Source organism: Miscanthus floridulus, chromosome 6 (assembly GCF_019320115.1).
Source record: "Miscanthus floridulus cultivar M001 chromosome 6, ASM1932011v1, whole genome shotgun sequence".
In the NCBI taxonomy this organism is placed as follows: domain Eukaryota; kingdom Viridiplantae; phylum Streptophyta; class Magnoliopsida; order Poales; family Poaceae; genus Miscanthus; species Miscanthus floridulus.
The window spans coordinates 45299667-45315482 of record NC_089585.1 but is presented as its reverse complement, the minus strand read 5'-3'; the positions used below and the strand labels follow the sequence as shown (position 1 = coordinate 45315482).

The 15816-nt window shown below is 43.6% G+C and overlaps 2 protein-coding genes across 2 annotated transcripts; one reads left to right on the top strand and one right to left on the bottom strand.

The window, feature by feature from the left end:
- Nucleotides 1-7937: 7937 nt before the first annotated feature.
- LOC136460551 (uncharacterized) lies at nt 7938-11129 on the bottom strand. Its single transcript, XM_066460206.1, has 6 exons — nt 11077-11129; nt 10052-10398; nt 8997-9124; nt 8216-8905; nt 8066-8126; nt 7938-7957 (listed from the first exon to the last, which is right to left on the bottom strand). The coding sequence occupies exons 1-6, from the start codon at nt 11127-11129 to the stop codon at nt 7938-7940; spliced, it is 1299 nt and encodes a 432-aa protein (XP_066316303.1).
- A 2133-nt stretch (nt 11130-13262) lies between these two features.
- Nucleotides 13263-14110, top strand: LOC136458196 (protein SENESCENCE-ASSOCIATED GENE 21, mitochondrial-like). Its single transcript, XM_066458177.1, has 2 exons — nt 13263-13399; nt 13521-14110. Exons 1-2 carry the CDS (start codon nt 13356-13358, stop codon nt 13768-13770), a joined length of 294 nt encoding a protein of 97 aa, XP_066314274.1. The 5' UTR covers nt 13263-13355; the 3' UTR covers nt 13771-14110.
- The last annotated feature ends 1706 nt before the right edge of the window (nt 14111-15816 follow it).

Sequence of the window (15816 nt, the reverse complement as noted above, 5' to 3'; positions counted from 1 at the left end):
TTGATGACTCCAGATGAAATACCTATAAAGAACACTTGGCATATCAGCCAGCTCAAAAGATTCTACAATTAAGTACAACAGATTGTACTCAAGTTTCAAGAGAAATAAAACAGAGATTATTCAAGAAGAACAACTTCAAATATGAGCCCTGTCCAATGGACAAAACCAACCCGTAATCAGGTTGGGGAAAAAGGGGCTTCTCTGTTAACAGCCAACCCAGAAATGGTTGCGCTACATGGGCAATCTTGTCACTCAACCATATGGAGATGGTCTGACTGACGGCCAATGGCCAAATAGCTTCTTAGGTAAGGAGACCCAAGCTAGCATTTGTCACTCTACCATAAAGAGATGGTACGACTGATAGCCCTATCCAACGGACAGAACCAACCTGTAATTAGGTTGGGGAAAAAGGGGCAGCCCTGCAAATAGCTCAACCCGAAAATGGTTGTTGCTATATGGGCGCAATCGCTTACCCCAAGAGCTGGTACAATTGCTTACTTACCCTATAAACAGCCAACCCGGAAATGATTATGCTATACGGGTCCGGTCGCCTACCCCAAAAGTGGTACGATCGAATACTTTGCCCAAGAAGCGGCACAAGCACTCCAACAACTCGGTCACCTACCCCAAGAGTGGTACGATCAACTACTTTGCCCAAGAAGCGGCACAAACACTCCAACAACTCGGTCGCCTACCCCAAGAGTGGTACGATCGACTACTTCGCCCAAGAAGCGGCATAAGCACTCCAACAACTCAGTCGCCTACCCCAAGAGTGGTACGATCGACTACTTCGCCCAAGAAGCACAAGCACTCTAATAGCTCGGTCGCCTACCCCAAGAGTGGTATGATCGATTACTTCGCCCAAGAAGCGGAGAGTGGTACGATCGACTACTTCACCCAAGAAGCGACACAAGCACTTCAACAACTTGGTCGCCTACCCCAAGAGTGGTACGATCGACTACTTCGCCCAGAGAGGGACACAAGCACTCCAACAACTCGGTCGCCTACCCCAAGAGTCGCACGATCGACTACGTTGCCCAAGGAGGGGCACAAACACTCCAACAACTCGATCGCCTACCCCAAGAGTGGTACGATCGACTACTTCGCCTAAGAAGCGGCACAAGCACTCCAACAACTCGGTCGCCTACCCCAAGAGTGGTACGATCGACTACTTCGCCCAAGAAGCGGCACAAGCACTCCAACAACTCGATCGCCTACCCCAAGGGTGGTACGATCGACTACTTCACCCAGAGAGGGACACAAGCACTCCAACAACTCGGTCGCCTACCCCAAGAGCGGCACGATTGACTACGTTGCCCAAGGAGGGGCACAAACACTCCAACAACTCGATCATCTACCCCAAGAGCGGTACAATCGACTACTTCGACCAAAGAGCGGCACAAACACTCCAAACAACTTGGTCGCCGACCCAAAGAGCGAAACAAGCTATGGCAAAGCAGAAAAAAGTCACAAGGAAAGACAGGGCGAAACTTGTCCATATTATTCAAAGACATCTAAGAAGAAAAGAAAGACAGGACGAAGCCTGCTCACATCTTAAAAATTCGGAGACAAAGTATATTACAAGGACATCAAAAGAAGGTTGACTTTTCACATCTGTTCAAGAAGACGGAAAAGAAGGAGAAAGTACATTCATTTGATCAAGAATTTGGTCTGATAGACCACTAAGCTATACTTTGGCCTCCCCCTAGTGTCTTGAAAACTCAGCCATTATAGAAACTTTAGTAATCCGCTCAAAAGGAGCATCAGGGGCAACAATCCGGACATAAGAAACCACATTGTTGATGCACCGGTAAAAGCCACCCTTCACAAAATCATAAAACCGGGAAAAAAGCACCGATAATCCCTGCTCGGCAAAGACCTAAAGGAACAAGAAGAAATTCCCAGAGCTCCACCATGAAGTACTCAGAGGCTTATCAATCTCAAGATCACCGATCCTAAGTCTTTTCAGTACTAGCAAGAACATGAAGTCTGACAAAACAACAATTTATACCGAGTTGTTTGCACGAGAGCCAGACAAAGCACTCAAAGACAGTCTCTCAAGACGACGTTCTACACATACTAAGTTGTTTACATGGCACAAACGAAAGCTAGACAAAGCACTCCACCTACCAAAGAGTCATTTCACAACAAATGGAAACAACTCGTCTACTCAAAGCTACGGATACGTACCACGAAGCAACTGCTCGGAAGAAATCCTGATCACTCACACAATTCGTCTGACGAATAAGTAAAGTAGAGACATCCACGTAGAGAAACAAAAGAAGCCACATCAAAAGAAAAGGAAAAGAGAAATTGGGGAAACAAAGTTTATGATGATCATAGAAGAACACGACTACTACATACATCAAATCACCAAGATAAATCTACGACCGGACAATCTGCCCTTCGATATCCTTTACGCCAACATCAAAGCGAGGGCTAATGACAATGCATCTAGCCATCATCAGTTCCTCGCCGAAGACCCGCTACCCATAGATTTGACATCATCGTCATCTTCGATAGCAAGGGCGCCCTAGTTGACTTCGTCTTCGGTGGCGAGCGCCTCCCAATCAACCTCATCTTCACCGTCACTACTAAGGACGATCAAATCCGCCCTTGTCGAAGTAGCATCAGTAGCAAAGAGGGGGACAAGAGTGACCACAGGAGCAGCCGAGGGATCCTCCTTCTTCTGTAGAGGGACAACCGGCGCTAATATCCCAACAAGGGGAGCCTTCACCACCACCGGAGGGGCTGGCAATGAAGGCGACGACAAAGACCTTCCGCTCGACGACTCCACCACGGCCATCCTCGGAGAGTGAACAAGCGAAGAACGTGACACCTTACGAACACTCTGCCTATGGATGAACTTCTTCTTCGTCATTGTGGCTATGGCAAAACAATTGCGGAGTGGCCAGTTAAATAGAGACCAAATCGCCATCCCAAGCAGTTCAACAGCCTCCTCGAGATAAGGATGGAGTTAAAACTTTCTTCATAAAAGGTTAAGGGCAGAGCTAATTCCTTCATCAAAACCAATATGGCAATTCGGCTTCTACCGTCAACCACACGATGATCCATTTACTGACATAGCTAAAATGACGAAAGGCACAAATCTACACAATGGTACGATCCAATGGGCAGATTTCAGACTTATCCATCCAGCACCAAGGCAGAGTTTTTAGATTACTACAAGAACAACCCGTCAACCATGAAGAAATGAAGGGCCACCTCACAAGGAACAAAAGAACTCGGTTATTAAAGAAAGAACTCAGGAGCCTCATGAATAACTAGGATTACAGCAGAAAAATGAATGACAACTCTGAAGACAAGATTCTTTCCATTACAAATGGCTTCAAAAGTAGAAGATTACACATCTTACAAGACCTAATGAACTTGGCACTACGACAAGCAAGGTAGCAAAAAGGAGCCCGGACACAACTAGGCTCTGGAACGACTATGTGCTCCAATTTTCTACTCGGTAGAACAAACCGTGCTCGGCTACACTATTTTCTTCAAAGGACGGACGTAGTGCATCCAAGGTAGAAATCAGTAGTACGGTGGGACAACATAGACCAGGGGAAGTCGGCAGACATCTGTCTACCCAAGCCCGACGTGATGCAGGATCAGGTGTTGATCTGCACCGGATAGTCTTAAGACAGACGGCGAGGATCAACCTAGAACTACCGGATGAAGGAACGAAGCCCACATCACAAGACTTCCTCCAACTACCACCATGTACTTTCAAGTACAATGTCGCTGCGGGATTAGTCTACCTCTAATCCCTATCACAAGACTTCCTCCAGCCACAACAAAATGTACAAGAACTACAAAATACGCCCGGGGGCTGCTCTACTTCACACACTATCATATTCATAACTACAAAGACTTCAGAACAGGCAACAAAAGGCTCGATGAATCAAAATAGCACTCTAGAAGGGCATTTATAGGCAAAAGAAGCGGTGCACATGGACTAGGAGCACCAACAGAAGAAATCTAACAAAGGACACAATGAAAAGACAAAATTCAATGAAAGAGGACTCTGGCGTGAAAGAACAACACTCAAGGACAAGCATATCCAAGAGAATATTCCACAAGCAACAATACAACCCGTGAAGACATGCATTGAATTCTCCAACAACCAGAATGACAACAGCAATAAGTAACCGAACAAACAACTCAGAGACGTATGAAGGATCACATACAAAATTACAATGTCAAAGGATTACAGTCGAAAAAGAACTCGGACAAAGAAAAATTATACATCTCATTGATCGAAGACAAATACAAAGGTTACAGACGGCCAAACAGGATCGGATAAACTCAGACATAAGATAGAGACAAGATTCTTAAATATTGCACAAGGAACCCAGTGGCGGCAGCAGCGGCAGCCCAGACGTAGAAGAACAGATAGAGCAGCATGTTCATTACCAAGCAAGCATAAGCCCGGGGGCTGCTCAACCTCACACACCAGCATATCTATGAATAAAGAAAGAATTGAAGAAGAATTTTCCTACTCAAGGCAGAACCACAACCAACAAAGAAGCTATTTATAGCAAACCAGAGGTAAACAAGGCTAAAGATCATAAGAAAGAAAGAGGAAAAGAACAAAAGAGCAAAGCAACAAAGGCAAATAGTACCCAAAAGCAAGATTCCTGATAAAAAGTAAAAGAAAACGCTCACTCATGGCTATACAAGACCCATCCATGACCAGCAAAAGACAAAGATCAAAGGAGTACAAATCAAGACCCTTCTTCTGGCTTCTTTTCAACAGAAAAGAACCCGGAGAAGGCTCGGGGGCTGCAAGTACCTACCACAGAAAAAACATATTTTCAAATTTTTTGACCCTCCAGCTTTTTATACCAAAAAACAAGAGGCTCGGGGGCTACACTCAATGAGTGCAATTCTTGCAAAATTGCACTCGCTGCACTCAAAGGAAAAAGAACCCGGAGGACATCAAGCAAAAGTGCACATCAGCCAAAAGAAGAATCAAAGAGGTCCATCTCAAGATTTCACTTCAAGAAGGACCTAGATCAAGACTACAACAACTCGGCCCTTGAAGCTCAATGATGAAATACTCGGGGGCTTGTCGATGGGGAACCCTATGGGCCCCCCATAGACCCTACTACAGGGAGGTAGGCCTTGGTAACAAGGCCTACAGCCCAATCGCCAAGAAGAACACGGAGCAAAGCAACGTGCAAAACCAAAACTCCAACTCAAACTATACAAGAAAAGGCGCCCGAAGCGTAGCTTAGGACTCCGACCTTGTACCTAAATAGGACACAAATGACGCCTCTCAGCGCCTGGACTATAAAGGGCTGGTGAGGGTACCCATTGTAAAAAAAGAGCGCATACCCGATACTCAAAGCAATACAACGCAAACAGGCTAACGCCAAAACTGGACGTAAGGTTATTACTCGACCAAGTCGAGGGCCTGAACTAGTATAAATCGTGAGTCTCTTTGCGTAACCGCCGAATTCCGCTATTCGCCGAAGCCCGAACAACTGTCTTGGGTACCCCTGTGGCAGGCTATCGGTGGTAAAACATCGACAGAGTTATCTTATATACTTTGTCTTAGTGTTTTACTTATTGCAACATACCTAGTTGTGTTGTGTTGGTTATTAGCATAGTCATAGTTGTATGCCTGTGAGATAGAAGTAATATATACCTTTGCGCCTAACCTTCTAGCTTTTATTTCTAAGTTCTAGCGGTGCCAACTTCTAGCTTCACAAATAATACATGGCCAAAACAATCTTTATCTCTTATAAAATAAAACCCCACTAGAGAGTCTATCTAATTCCACAACGATTCACATCATCACCTAGTATAATCTGTTTAATCAGATTTGTCAACCAAATCCATATGCTCATATATCCGTTCACCTATTCGCAATCAGTTTCACTATACCACAGCCAATCTGTAGCGACTCTAAACCGGTCGCTTTAAGCCGTTATAGTGACTGATCATCGGTTGCTATAACTTTATAGCGACCGATGTATAAGTCGCCGTAAGTGGCGTCGCTATAAGTCTATAGCGACTGACAGGATTTATAGCGACCGATAGTTTGACGCAAATATTTATACCGACCGATGATTTGTCATAAGTTTTAGCGACCAATGGTTCGAGGATATCAAACTTTTTAGCAACCAATAGTCAGTAGCTATGAACTGACACAATTATATATAATATTAATTTCGTATTATCCAGATTTCAAACCTAATAAACATACATAACATATCACATTATTCATCAACCACATACATATGTAATCCATAGCTGCCCACAACACTAACCACATTATATTAGATAAAGGTATCTCTCAAGTCTTCATTGAAGCCAACATTTAGCAATACATCAAGTTATATCATCTTGATCCATGACAGGTCATCATTACAAAAGGAAAAACACACATACAACCTAGCTAGGTCAAATGGCAGGCACAAGTCATATGTTTGCTTGCACAATCTAACTAGATTCACTACAAAATGCCTCATCTCCATCTTATCAAAAGTAAAATGTCATATGTTGGCTTCCTGGTGACATTATCCAACATCATGTACACCTCCAAGGCCTCCCTCCACCTGAACACAACAACACAGTACATACATGAAGTTAATGATGAGACCTACATAGGTAAAAAAATACAAATAAAGATAACCTCATAGTTTATATTCATATTCAAAGATGACTAGCTTGCATGCATAGATCAGAAAAACTAAGCACTTTGTCCCTAACCGAACACTGAAGGGAATGGAAAACGATACCCCAGCCAACCAAACAAAGTGTTTTTCATTACACTGTAGCCAACCAAAGATGTCAAAGCTACAGACATGCTGCATAGTCACCTGCTAGATATGTTCATGGCCTCTAGCAATCCACCCAGTACTAGCAATGTCAGGCCTCAGCAAGGTAGTAAGATGTCAAAGCCTCCATGGTTTCAGTTTATTGATTTGGCTAGATCATGGTCTGAGAAGACACTTTTGGCTGATGGATTTCTGCTTGAGTCCTCACCCTGGCACAATCTCAATCTGGGTTTTAATCCATCTCATTCACCTCACAAGCTGCAGTGGTTTTAGTTTCTTCAAAGTGTTGCACATACTGACGAGGGCAATAGAAAAGAAGCTATTGATCTATTTCTATCAATTTTTTATCAGATTTGGCTTTTCACTGAGATACTAGCTACAAAAAAATTACAGTTATTTCTAGACTATACATGCCTAATGCTCTTGCTGCTCTTAGATTATGTAAGCACTTGGTTAGCAGTTACACTTTTCAGCTAGAAGGGACCTATCACAGATTCATTTGAAGGCGGATAACTTAACTCATGGGCATTGCCAGTTGCTGAAATATGCTATTGGCTTTATGGTACTTGCAAGTCAGATGGCCTCTGAAATCATTCAAGGTGGATAGTTAATAGCACAGCTTAATCTATGGCTACTCTGGAGTAATATGAGTGCATATCAGTTGTTTATGCTTGAGTGGCTACTGTCTTCTTATAAGGAAAATGTGGAGTTAATTTTGGTTGCAAGCATAAAAGAATCTTTGAATTGGGTTTGACCATTGCTTCTGAATTTTGCTAATATCCCACTAGAGGAAGTCGAGCAATCACTCATGGCACAATTTCTTAGAGTTATGCCCAACTTTATTCTAAATCTGGCATGTGATTGTGTTGCTTGTTTGAGAGTTATGGGTTGTACTGAGGCAGTATATGCACTTAAGATAGTGTATTCAACTTATATATCTTGTGACAGTTGTACTCCTTCAGTGCTAGTGATTCAAGTGTTTGAGGTATACACAGGTGGTCAGTTTGGTTAGTTTCATGCAATTTCCCTACTAGTCACCAATGAACAGTTTGCATGCAAGCTTGAAAAAGATAAAAACAGAACGCTGACCAACCTCAACAGAAAAAGGTAGAAATCACATATCGACTGCCCACCTGAGTTCTAGCTCCTCTCTCCCCCTCCTGCAAGTCAGTGTAAAAACAACAGAGTATAGGCTCTAATCAGCATCATGAAAATTGCTAACCTTTCAACTGTCACAAGAGAAGATAAGTGACCTAAGAATAACATACCTGAAACACCTTGAGACGATTTTGATGCCTTCCTAACCGATTTTGATGCCTGCTGCTTAACCTTCAATTGTCACAAATATCAGAAATTATAAGTTTGACCATTTGTCATATATGAGAAAACAAGAAACGATGACAAGAATAGTTTATTACTCTATTGTATGACCATGCAATCGACAACCTATGAGCATCAACCATCTTTTCCACACTAGGATAAGTGCGAGGCAGAGTTGCGTCCCTTTTCGGCATATGGTTCACAACAACTTCACAATATTGCTTTCCAAGAGCTACACATCCAATAATGGTTTTAGGATTTGTTGAAATATTTGTTCCCAAAGCCACATGTGCATCGGATCTCACCACTTCATATAATATCACATTCATTCCAACCTGGGGTTGCACTGTCTTTGCTTGTTTTGCTGCATCGAGTTGCACTTCGTGGGTTGCATCAGGCTGGACTGCAGGAAGAACATTGCTAGGGATACACTGACGGGATGAGGTTGCATGGGGCTGCTCTTCATGTGCTGCACCGTGTTGGACTGTAGGGGTTGCATTGTTGGGGAAGCGGTGACTGGACAAGGGTGCATGGTGCTGTGCAAAAGGGGCCATATCGTTGGGGGTGCACTGATGGGGTGAGATTGCATGGGTCTGCACTGTATGGGTTGCACTAGTGGGGCTATGTTGATGAAACTGCATAGTATGGGCTACAAGACGCCTCCGTGCAAACAAATATTCACCCTCCTCGGGACATGCATCATGGTCTTCATTATCTCCACAATCTTCATCTTCTTCGAAATGAGCATCATGATGATGTGCATCAACATTTTCTGTAGACCTTGGGCTCTATAAACAAATGGAAGCAATAATGAGATAAATCTGCACAGGGTCTTAAGAGTCCAAAATAACTAGCTGATGTATTGTTATAGTATTATACCACATGATGGTGTGAATTAGAACCATTATGTGACATGACTTCCATAAAATTTTGTCTTTCCTCTGTATGCCTTTCCTCCTGCCTTTTCATTTGCTCTTCCAGTTTAGCTATGCGTTGGTCAGACTTGGCTGGTATATACCAACAAGTTCAGAGAAAATTGGTGCACGACATAGTATATAAGTCTCTAGACTGCAGTCTCTCTGAGTCTCCCAACTTCAATTTATAAGTCACTCTTTATCAATTAGAGGCTAGATGAATCATTTAGTTCCTGCTTGCCTGAGCTCAGTTTATTACTTCAAACAAGTCTATATATCTTCCAACTAAGAATTGCATAAATGATTGGTGGCTATGCTGCAGTGAATGGGTTTATGCTAACAGTTCTATCCACACACCTATAAGCATTTGCAACTAGAAGCTTTCATCTGCATAAAACATGGGACCTGAGTCTGAATTTGAGTAGGTAGAATCATTCTTCGCTAATACTTATTGTTTCACGGTGCACAGTCATCATCTCTTGGAATGGTAGCTCATATTGATGTGTGGGTGAGAGGAACAGATTAATGTTTGGTTGCTTGGCCTCAGTTTTCTTTAAACAAGCTTTTGTATAATAGTATTACAGTTTTTATTCTTTTTGGTTTAGCTGGTATGATTAATTGATAAGAAACAAAATCCAAAATTGTTTATTTCTGTAAGGACAAGCATCATGCTTTCTTCATCAAGCAAATAGGTGAAAATTAAACACGTTCTAATTAGCAAGATACTAGCCTTAGCCTTGATGCATTGGAAATAATAAGTCAACCATGCATGGGGATAAATTGCATACTTCCATTCAAGCCACACAAAAATCACTGACCATGCTATTTTTTACACAGTATTTACGTGCAATCAAATGCAGGCGACATTGTTCACACAGGGTTCCATCTAGTATAAAAAACAAGTAACGCCTCCATACTAACCTGCTGTGCGTGCATCCAAGGAAGCCTAGGAAAGGGACCAATGCCGAGAGGGGATAGGAGGGGAAGAGAGCAGCGGACGGGATGGAAGGGAACCAGTACCTGCTTGGGGACGCTCAGAGGGGGACGGCGGCTGCGATGACGGGCCGGGTGGGGACGATAGCTGCGGCGGCTCGGGTGAGTACGGCGATAACGGCGAGCGCGTAGCAGGGACAGCAGCCTGGATGACGGTCGCGATGGCTTGACGGCGGTTGCGCCGGCGGGGACGACAGTTGCACTGGCGGGGACAGCGAGGTCGCGGGCAGCGCTGGTGAAGAGGTGAGATGCGGGCAGCACAGACGGAGCTTGCGGGCGCCGGCGGGGACGACAGCGGCGGCGACAGCTCGGACGAGATGCACGCTGCTGTGCGAGACGATGTGTGCGGCTGGTAGCTGCTGGGTGAGATGCGGCTGCTGGGTGGATAATAGTGCTGGAGATAGGGTTTTGGGTGGCACTGACTGGTGGGCCGTGCTAATTTTAGTGCGCGCGAGTGGGCTGGGCTGAGCGCGCCAAAAAATGAAAATGGGCTATAGCCACCAATCGTTTGACTCTAGCATTTGGTTTTAGCGACCGATTGTTTGACGTAATAGGCTAAATATATGTAGCGACTAATGTTCCGTCGATATATGTAAAAATAGCGACCGATGATTTGTTATAAATTTATAGCGACCGATGGTTGGATGTTAATATTACGTTTTAGCTACCGTTGTTTGACGCTACAGATTGGTTGTGGTATAGTATTTCTTAATTTATAGGTCCCCATGCATTACAAGTCTGAATGAACCACTTGACCCTACTGTTCAGTAGCAAATGCAAAAAAGCAAAACAAATACTCACGCCGCCACCTTTGCACTTCTTGCGTTATTCCATCTTGGAGAAACGCCACCCACGGAAAAAAGGAAAAGAAAGCGCTTGCTGCTCTAGTGTTCCACGTCGCTGCCCTTTGCCTCCACTTTTCCCCCTAGTGTTGACTCTCATTGCATGTGCTTGGTGCTCTCCTCCCATGCCCCACATTCATGCGCTGCTCCAAACTGCCACATTGCCACCATTCCCCTCCCGTTCACACTGTTACTGCCACCGCCTGCTACCTTCCTAGCACCACATCGGCCATGGAACCATCTTCCTCTTGCCCGTCCACCATCTGGCGGATATCTATGATTGTGGTAATTCATCATATTACGTCACAAGTTCATACGTGTTCCTACATTATCGATATCATACATATACATACTCCTATTATTCAGTGGCTAATGTCTAAGGGGGTGTTTGGTTACTACAGGAAAATTTTAGTCCCTGTCCCATCGAATGTTTGGACACATGCATGAAGTATTAAATATAGACGAAAAAATAACTAATTGCACAGATTGTGGCTAATTTGCGAGACGAATTTTTTAAGCCTAATTAGTCCATGATTTGACAATGTTGTGCTACAGTAAATATATGCTAATGGCGGATTAATTAGGCTTAATAAATTCGTCTCGTAAATTAGTCTCCATCTGTGTAATTAGTTTTATAATTAACTCATATTTAGTTCTCCTAAATAGCATCCGAACGTCCGATGTGACATGGACTAAAATTTAGTCCAGGAAACCAAACACCCCCTAAATCCATTCATCTATCTTGACATCCGCAACAACGTGCGGGGAATGCTTCTAGTTGTATATATACGTATGGGTAGTAATTTTATTTGGTATGGCACATGAATGCATGATACATATGATGGACCCAAAATAAAAGGAACTCTTTATTATAATAAAACAGCTCTCCTATACTCTCTTAAATCATGATGCCCATGCATGGACAAAAGGGTACATCTAGTCTTTGCAATATATATGCTAGCCCCCTACCGAATGTTTGGTGCCGCCGAGTGTGGACCTGCATGGTGCATGCTGGCTCTGTCGCCGGCGTTCCTTTCACCGCTTCATTCCTTCATGCATGCAAGCGATCCGTGTTGGCGTTTGGCGCGTAGAACCTTTTGGACGTTAGCCACAACATTAGGCAACCAGCTGGATCGGAGTGTACCAAAAGTAAACTAACTTGGATGCAGTGTCATGAAAAAGGGAGGGTTTGAGATCCAAGCAAGCGCGAGAGCCGTGGTAGCTTTAATAATATATTAGTCAACGGATACACGGCCATTGGCCAAGCTAGGCCAAGGTGGCTCCTCACGGAATATTCTCTCCCTCCCAAACTGTAAGTTATTTTAATTTATTTGAGAGTCAAATCATTCCACGGTGCTATAGCGCTGCGCACCATGGATTGGTAGAAAAAGTTGAATTTGTTATTACCTCATCACTTATCTTACTTGGTCCCATGTGACTGCATATGAGGCCTTGTAATAAGTGGAAAATTAACTAGTTTTTCATCCAATCAGCTCTATACACGTGGATTGAAACGAATTAGAATCCAACCAAACAAGATCTCAAGCTAAAATGAGAGCCCTCTCATTTTGTATTTTCCAATTAATTAGGTAATGGGCTGTACGGCTTTTTTATATTGGTTATGACCGCTAGCAGTTTTTCCTCACCTCAATTACCGGATGAAAGGAAAATACTCAAATCAAATTAAGGATCTTTTGGATTTTCTTCTTTGAACTTTAGAGCTAAGCTCCAAAAAAGTGGTCTAAAGTTAATTATCTCTAAGCTTTAATCCACCTCATATTAGAGCTTTAGAATTCAAAAGTGAGAACTGCTCTAAAGTTTTTGGAGCAAGTTTGGAGTCCAAACAGACCCTAATAACCCCAAAAGTTTGTGATGCGGAGAAAAGAAGCCTTCATCTCAATGTCCCATTGAGACGTACGTCACCGTATAATGTTCTTTAGACAGGGGACGCCAATACGCCATCGTATAATTCACGCACGAAGCATATCTTTATCTCTCCACTCCACGTTGCACTCAGCGTCGGTCCACCCGAACCGAACAAACATCGCAATCGCGCACAAACTCGAATTTTGGAACCAAGACCCCGTCCAGAATTCCAGATCCCAGCCGAGACGACCTAACCAGCCGGCCGGCAAGTTCCTGATGGCTTTGCCATCGACAGACGACAGTCACAATGAAGCGTGTGCGGCTCGGGCTCTCGGACGCTGGAGCTAATACACCTGGCAAGCCAGCCTTTGAGGTTTGTATGGCGGCCATCTGGCATTGCCCGCCCCTTGGACATGTTCCAAGAGCCTTTGTTAATCCCGCGGCCATCTTCATTTGGTTCCTTCCGTCTCCTCTCTGGCTTGCTCTATATAACAAGCCACCCTGCACCATCTCTTCTCACATCTGAAACAGAAACAGCTAGCTAGCTAGACACATATTTTCAACAGATTCAGAGAGGCAAAGAGCGAGAGAGCTACGGAGGATTATCAACCCAGCTAGCTTCCATGGAGAGAGTTGCATCAAGCTGCGTCAGCCTCCTAGCACAAAGGTCAGCTATTAGTTAGCTGTACCTCTGCCATGAAGCTTTGGTTTGTTTGTTTTCTGCCATGTTCCTTTTTTTAGGTGTATTGATGAAGAGTTATTATTCTGGTGGTACGTGTGGTCTGCAGGAGGGCCTACTCTGTGGCCGCGGCCATGGCGAGGGGCGCCGACGAGAAGAAGAAGGCGGCGGCGGCTGCGGTGACCAAGCGCGTGATGGGCAAGAAGGAAGTGAACACGGCTGCCGCTGCGGCAGAGGAGAAGAAGGCGTGGGTGCCGGACCCTGTGACCGGCTACTATCGCCCAGCAGGTAGCGCTGGCACGGAGGTGGACGCGGCGGAGCTGCGCGCCAAGCTGCTGGCGGAGGCTGCGGCCAACTGATGATTAATCAAACAATCACCTTGTCGAGCTCGAGCATGAGTTGGCTGTCCGTCCACGCCTTATCTTGCTTTAAGATCCGCGCTCGTCGATCGCCGGGCTCCTTGGCCTAGGGCATGAGGGTGCTGTGTATCGTCGTCTGTTCTTTGCAGCATAGTATAGTATCGTCCGCAAGTGCTCCATCTTCTTTTTAAGACGACGGAATAGTTCCGGCTTCTACAGGCTACAGCCATACACGTCCAAGCCTTGCTATATATATATTTTATGCTCAAATCGCTGTCCGCTGATTATCTGCACATCATATATCTGAATGATACATATATATACTAAGCATTTCCCTTCTTGTCTCTGGCCACGACCTTCTTGGCTACATCAGTCCAGAAGGACAGAACAGAACATTGCAAGGCTCATGGTTAATTTCAGTTGTTTCATAGCCCATGGTTAAATATATATATTTCAGTTTGATCCGTGCAGTTAACTTCAGAAGCGGAATGTATGTCTGATTTTTTAATCCTGTACTTACTGATGTTTATCTCTTCTGTATGAATAGCTTTACGTTGACCTAGAAGAAGAGTCTACAACTAATTAAATGCTAGTACACAACAGTGTCGTATGGTTGGCCCCAATTAACAGTCTGCATCACCCACTAAGTCCAATGATCTGCGAAACCCTTTCTCCCCCGAACCACTTTGAGGAAATTCGATTTGACCTTGTCATATACCTTCTCAAAAACTATTTTGAAAATTAGATCCTTGTCACTTGTTCTGCTCAATTCATGCATCACCTCATGAAGGACTACAACCCCTTCTAGAAATATTCCTACCATTGACAAATCCTGTATGGTTGGCCCCAATTACCTTTTTGGCGACTTCTGTAACAAGTCTATTTGTCATAACTTGAGTGAAGCCCTTATAGTCGACATTGAGATTAAACAGATTGACCTATACTTATTAATTGTATTAGCCTCCTTGATCTCAGGAACCAAAGTAATGACTTGAAAATTTAGCCGTTTGATGTTAAAACATCCCTGGTGAAAATACTAGAACATGTGCATGTAATCAGGTTTAATGGTCTCTCAGAACTTCTTGAAGAAATTGACCCCATATCCATTTGTGTCAGGTGGAGAATCTGATTCCATCTCAAAGATGGCTTTGTAATCTTCCTATTACTCAAAAGATTTGATTAAACCTTCTTTACTCTCCTCTATGAGGATTTGATTGTCATTCTAGAAGTTACTTATTTAGAAAGATTTGTGGCTTGTCTATGGTCAGTGTCCCCAAATAGGTTCTTATAGAAACCTACCACATGATCCATATTATCATTTTGTTCACCAATTATTCCCTGTTCAGTTCCTATCTTTTGTCGGATGCAAATATTCTGTCCACCAGAGTTTAGGATAACCTTGTATATTTGTGGGCCATAAGCCAAGCCTTTTGTGGGGGGAAAAAAATGTGGAGAAGTCACCTGGTCACATGCAACTGAATTTTGTACCGTACCTCCAACCATCTTATCTGACTTATCACGTTCTAGTTCTTGGCAATAAGATAGAACAGGACAGATCCCAAGCACACTTAGACATATTCATGATTTGACTTTGCTTATTCCTAACGGCCCATGTCAAAATTTTCCTGGACGATGACATGAAGGACACGTACGTACGTACGATGACCAAATCGTCCTCACTGATCTATTCGATCACGAATTGCTTTCCTTTTGACTTGGATGCACTAATTCCAAAAAGGTAAATACTATGGTGTGATTAAATTTGGCTCTTCAAGGGAACTGCTGACAATTTTGCTATGTATCTAGATATAATATATGTCTAGATACATAGCAAAATCATGTAAAAAATTAAAGTGATTTATAATTTAAAAATGAGGAAGTATTTGCCTACAAGGAAAATATTGGGCAGAGACGGTTGCAGTCCACATCAAGTTTGTTTTCGGGAATTCAAAGCGACATATATATATGTGCATATCCAGATCGGTCCTGCCAACTCTGTATAAAGCATGGATAGTAAGCAAATTTGCTTTCATGTGTGGCTTGGCC

Excerpts from the sequence above, each read along its gene's own strand:
- LOC136458196 (XM_066458177.1), top strand. The coding sequence starts at position 13,356 with ATGGAGAGAGTTGCATCAAGCTGCGTCAGCCTCCTAGCACAAAG. Across the intron at positions 13,400-13,520 it reads GTCAGCCTCCTAGCACAAAG|GAGGGCCTACTCTGTGGCCG; the intron begins GTCAGCTATTAG and ends TGTGGTCTGCAG.
- LOC136460551 (XM_066460206.1), bottom strand. The coding sequence starts at position 11,129 with ATGGTGGACGGGCAAGAGGAAGATGGTTCCATGGCCGATGTGGTGCTA. Across the intron at positions 10,399-11,076 it reads GCCGATGTGGTGCTAGGAAG|CCGCATCTCACCCAGCAGCT; the intron begins GTAGCAGGCGGT and ends TCCACCCAGCAG. Across the intron at positions 7,958-8,065 it reads ATCGTCTCAAGGTGTTTCAG|GAGGGGGAGAGAGGAGCTAG; the intron begins GTATGTTATTCT and ends ACTGACTTGCAG.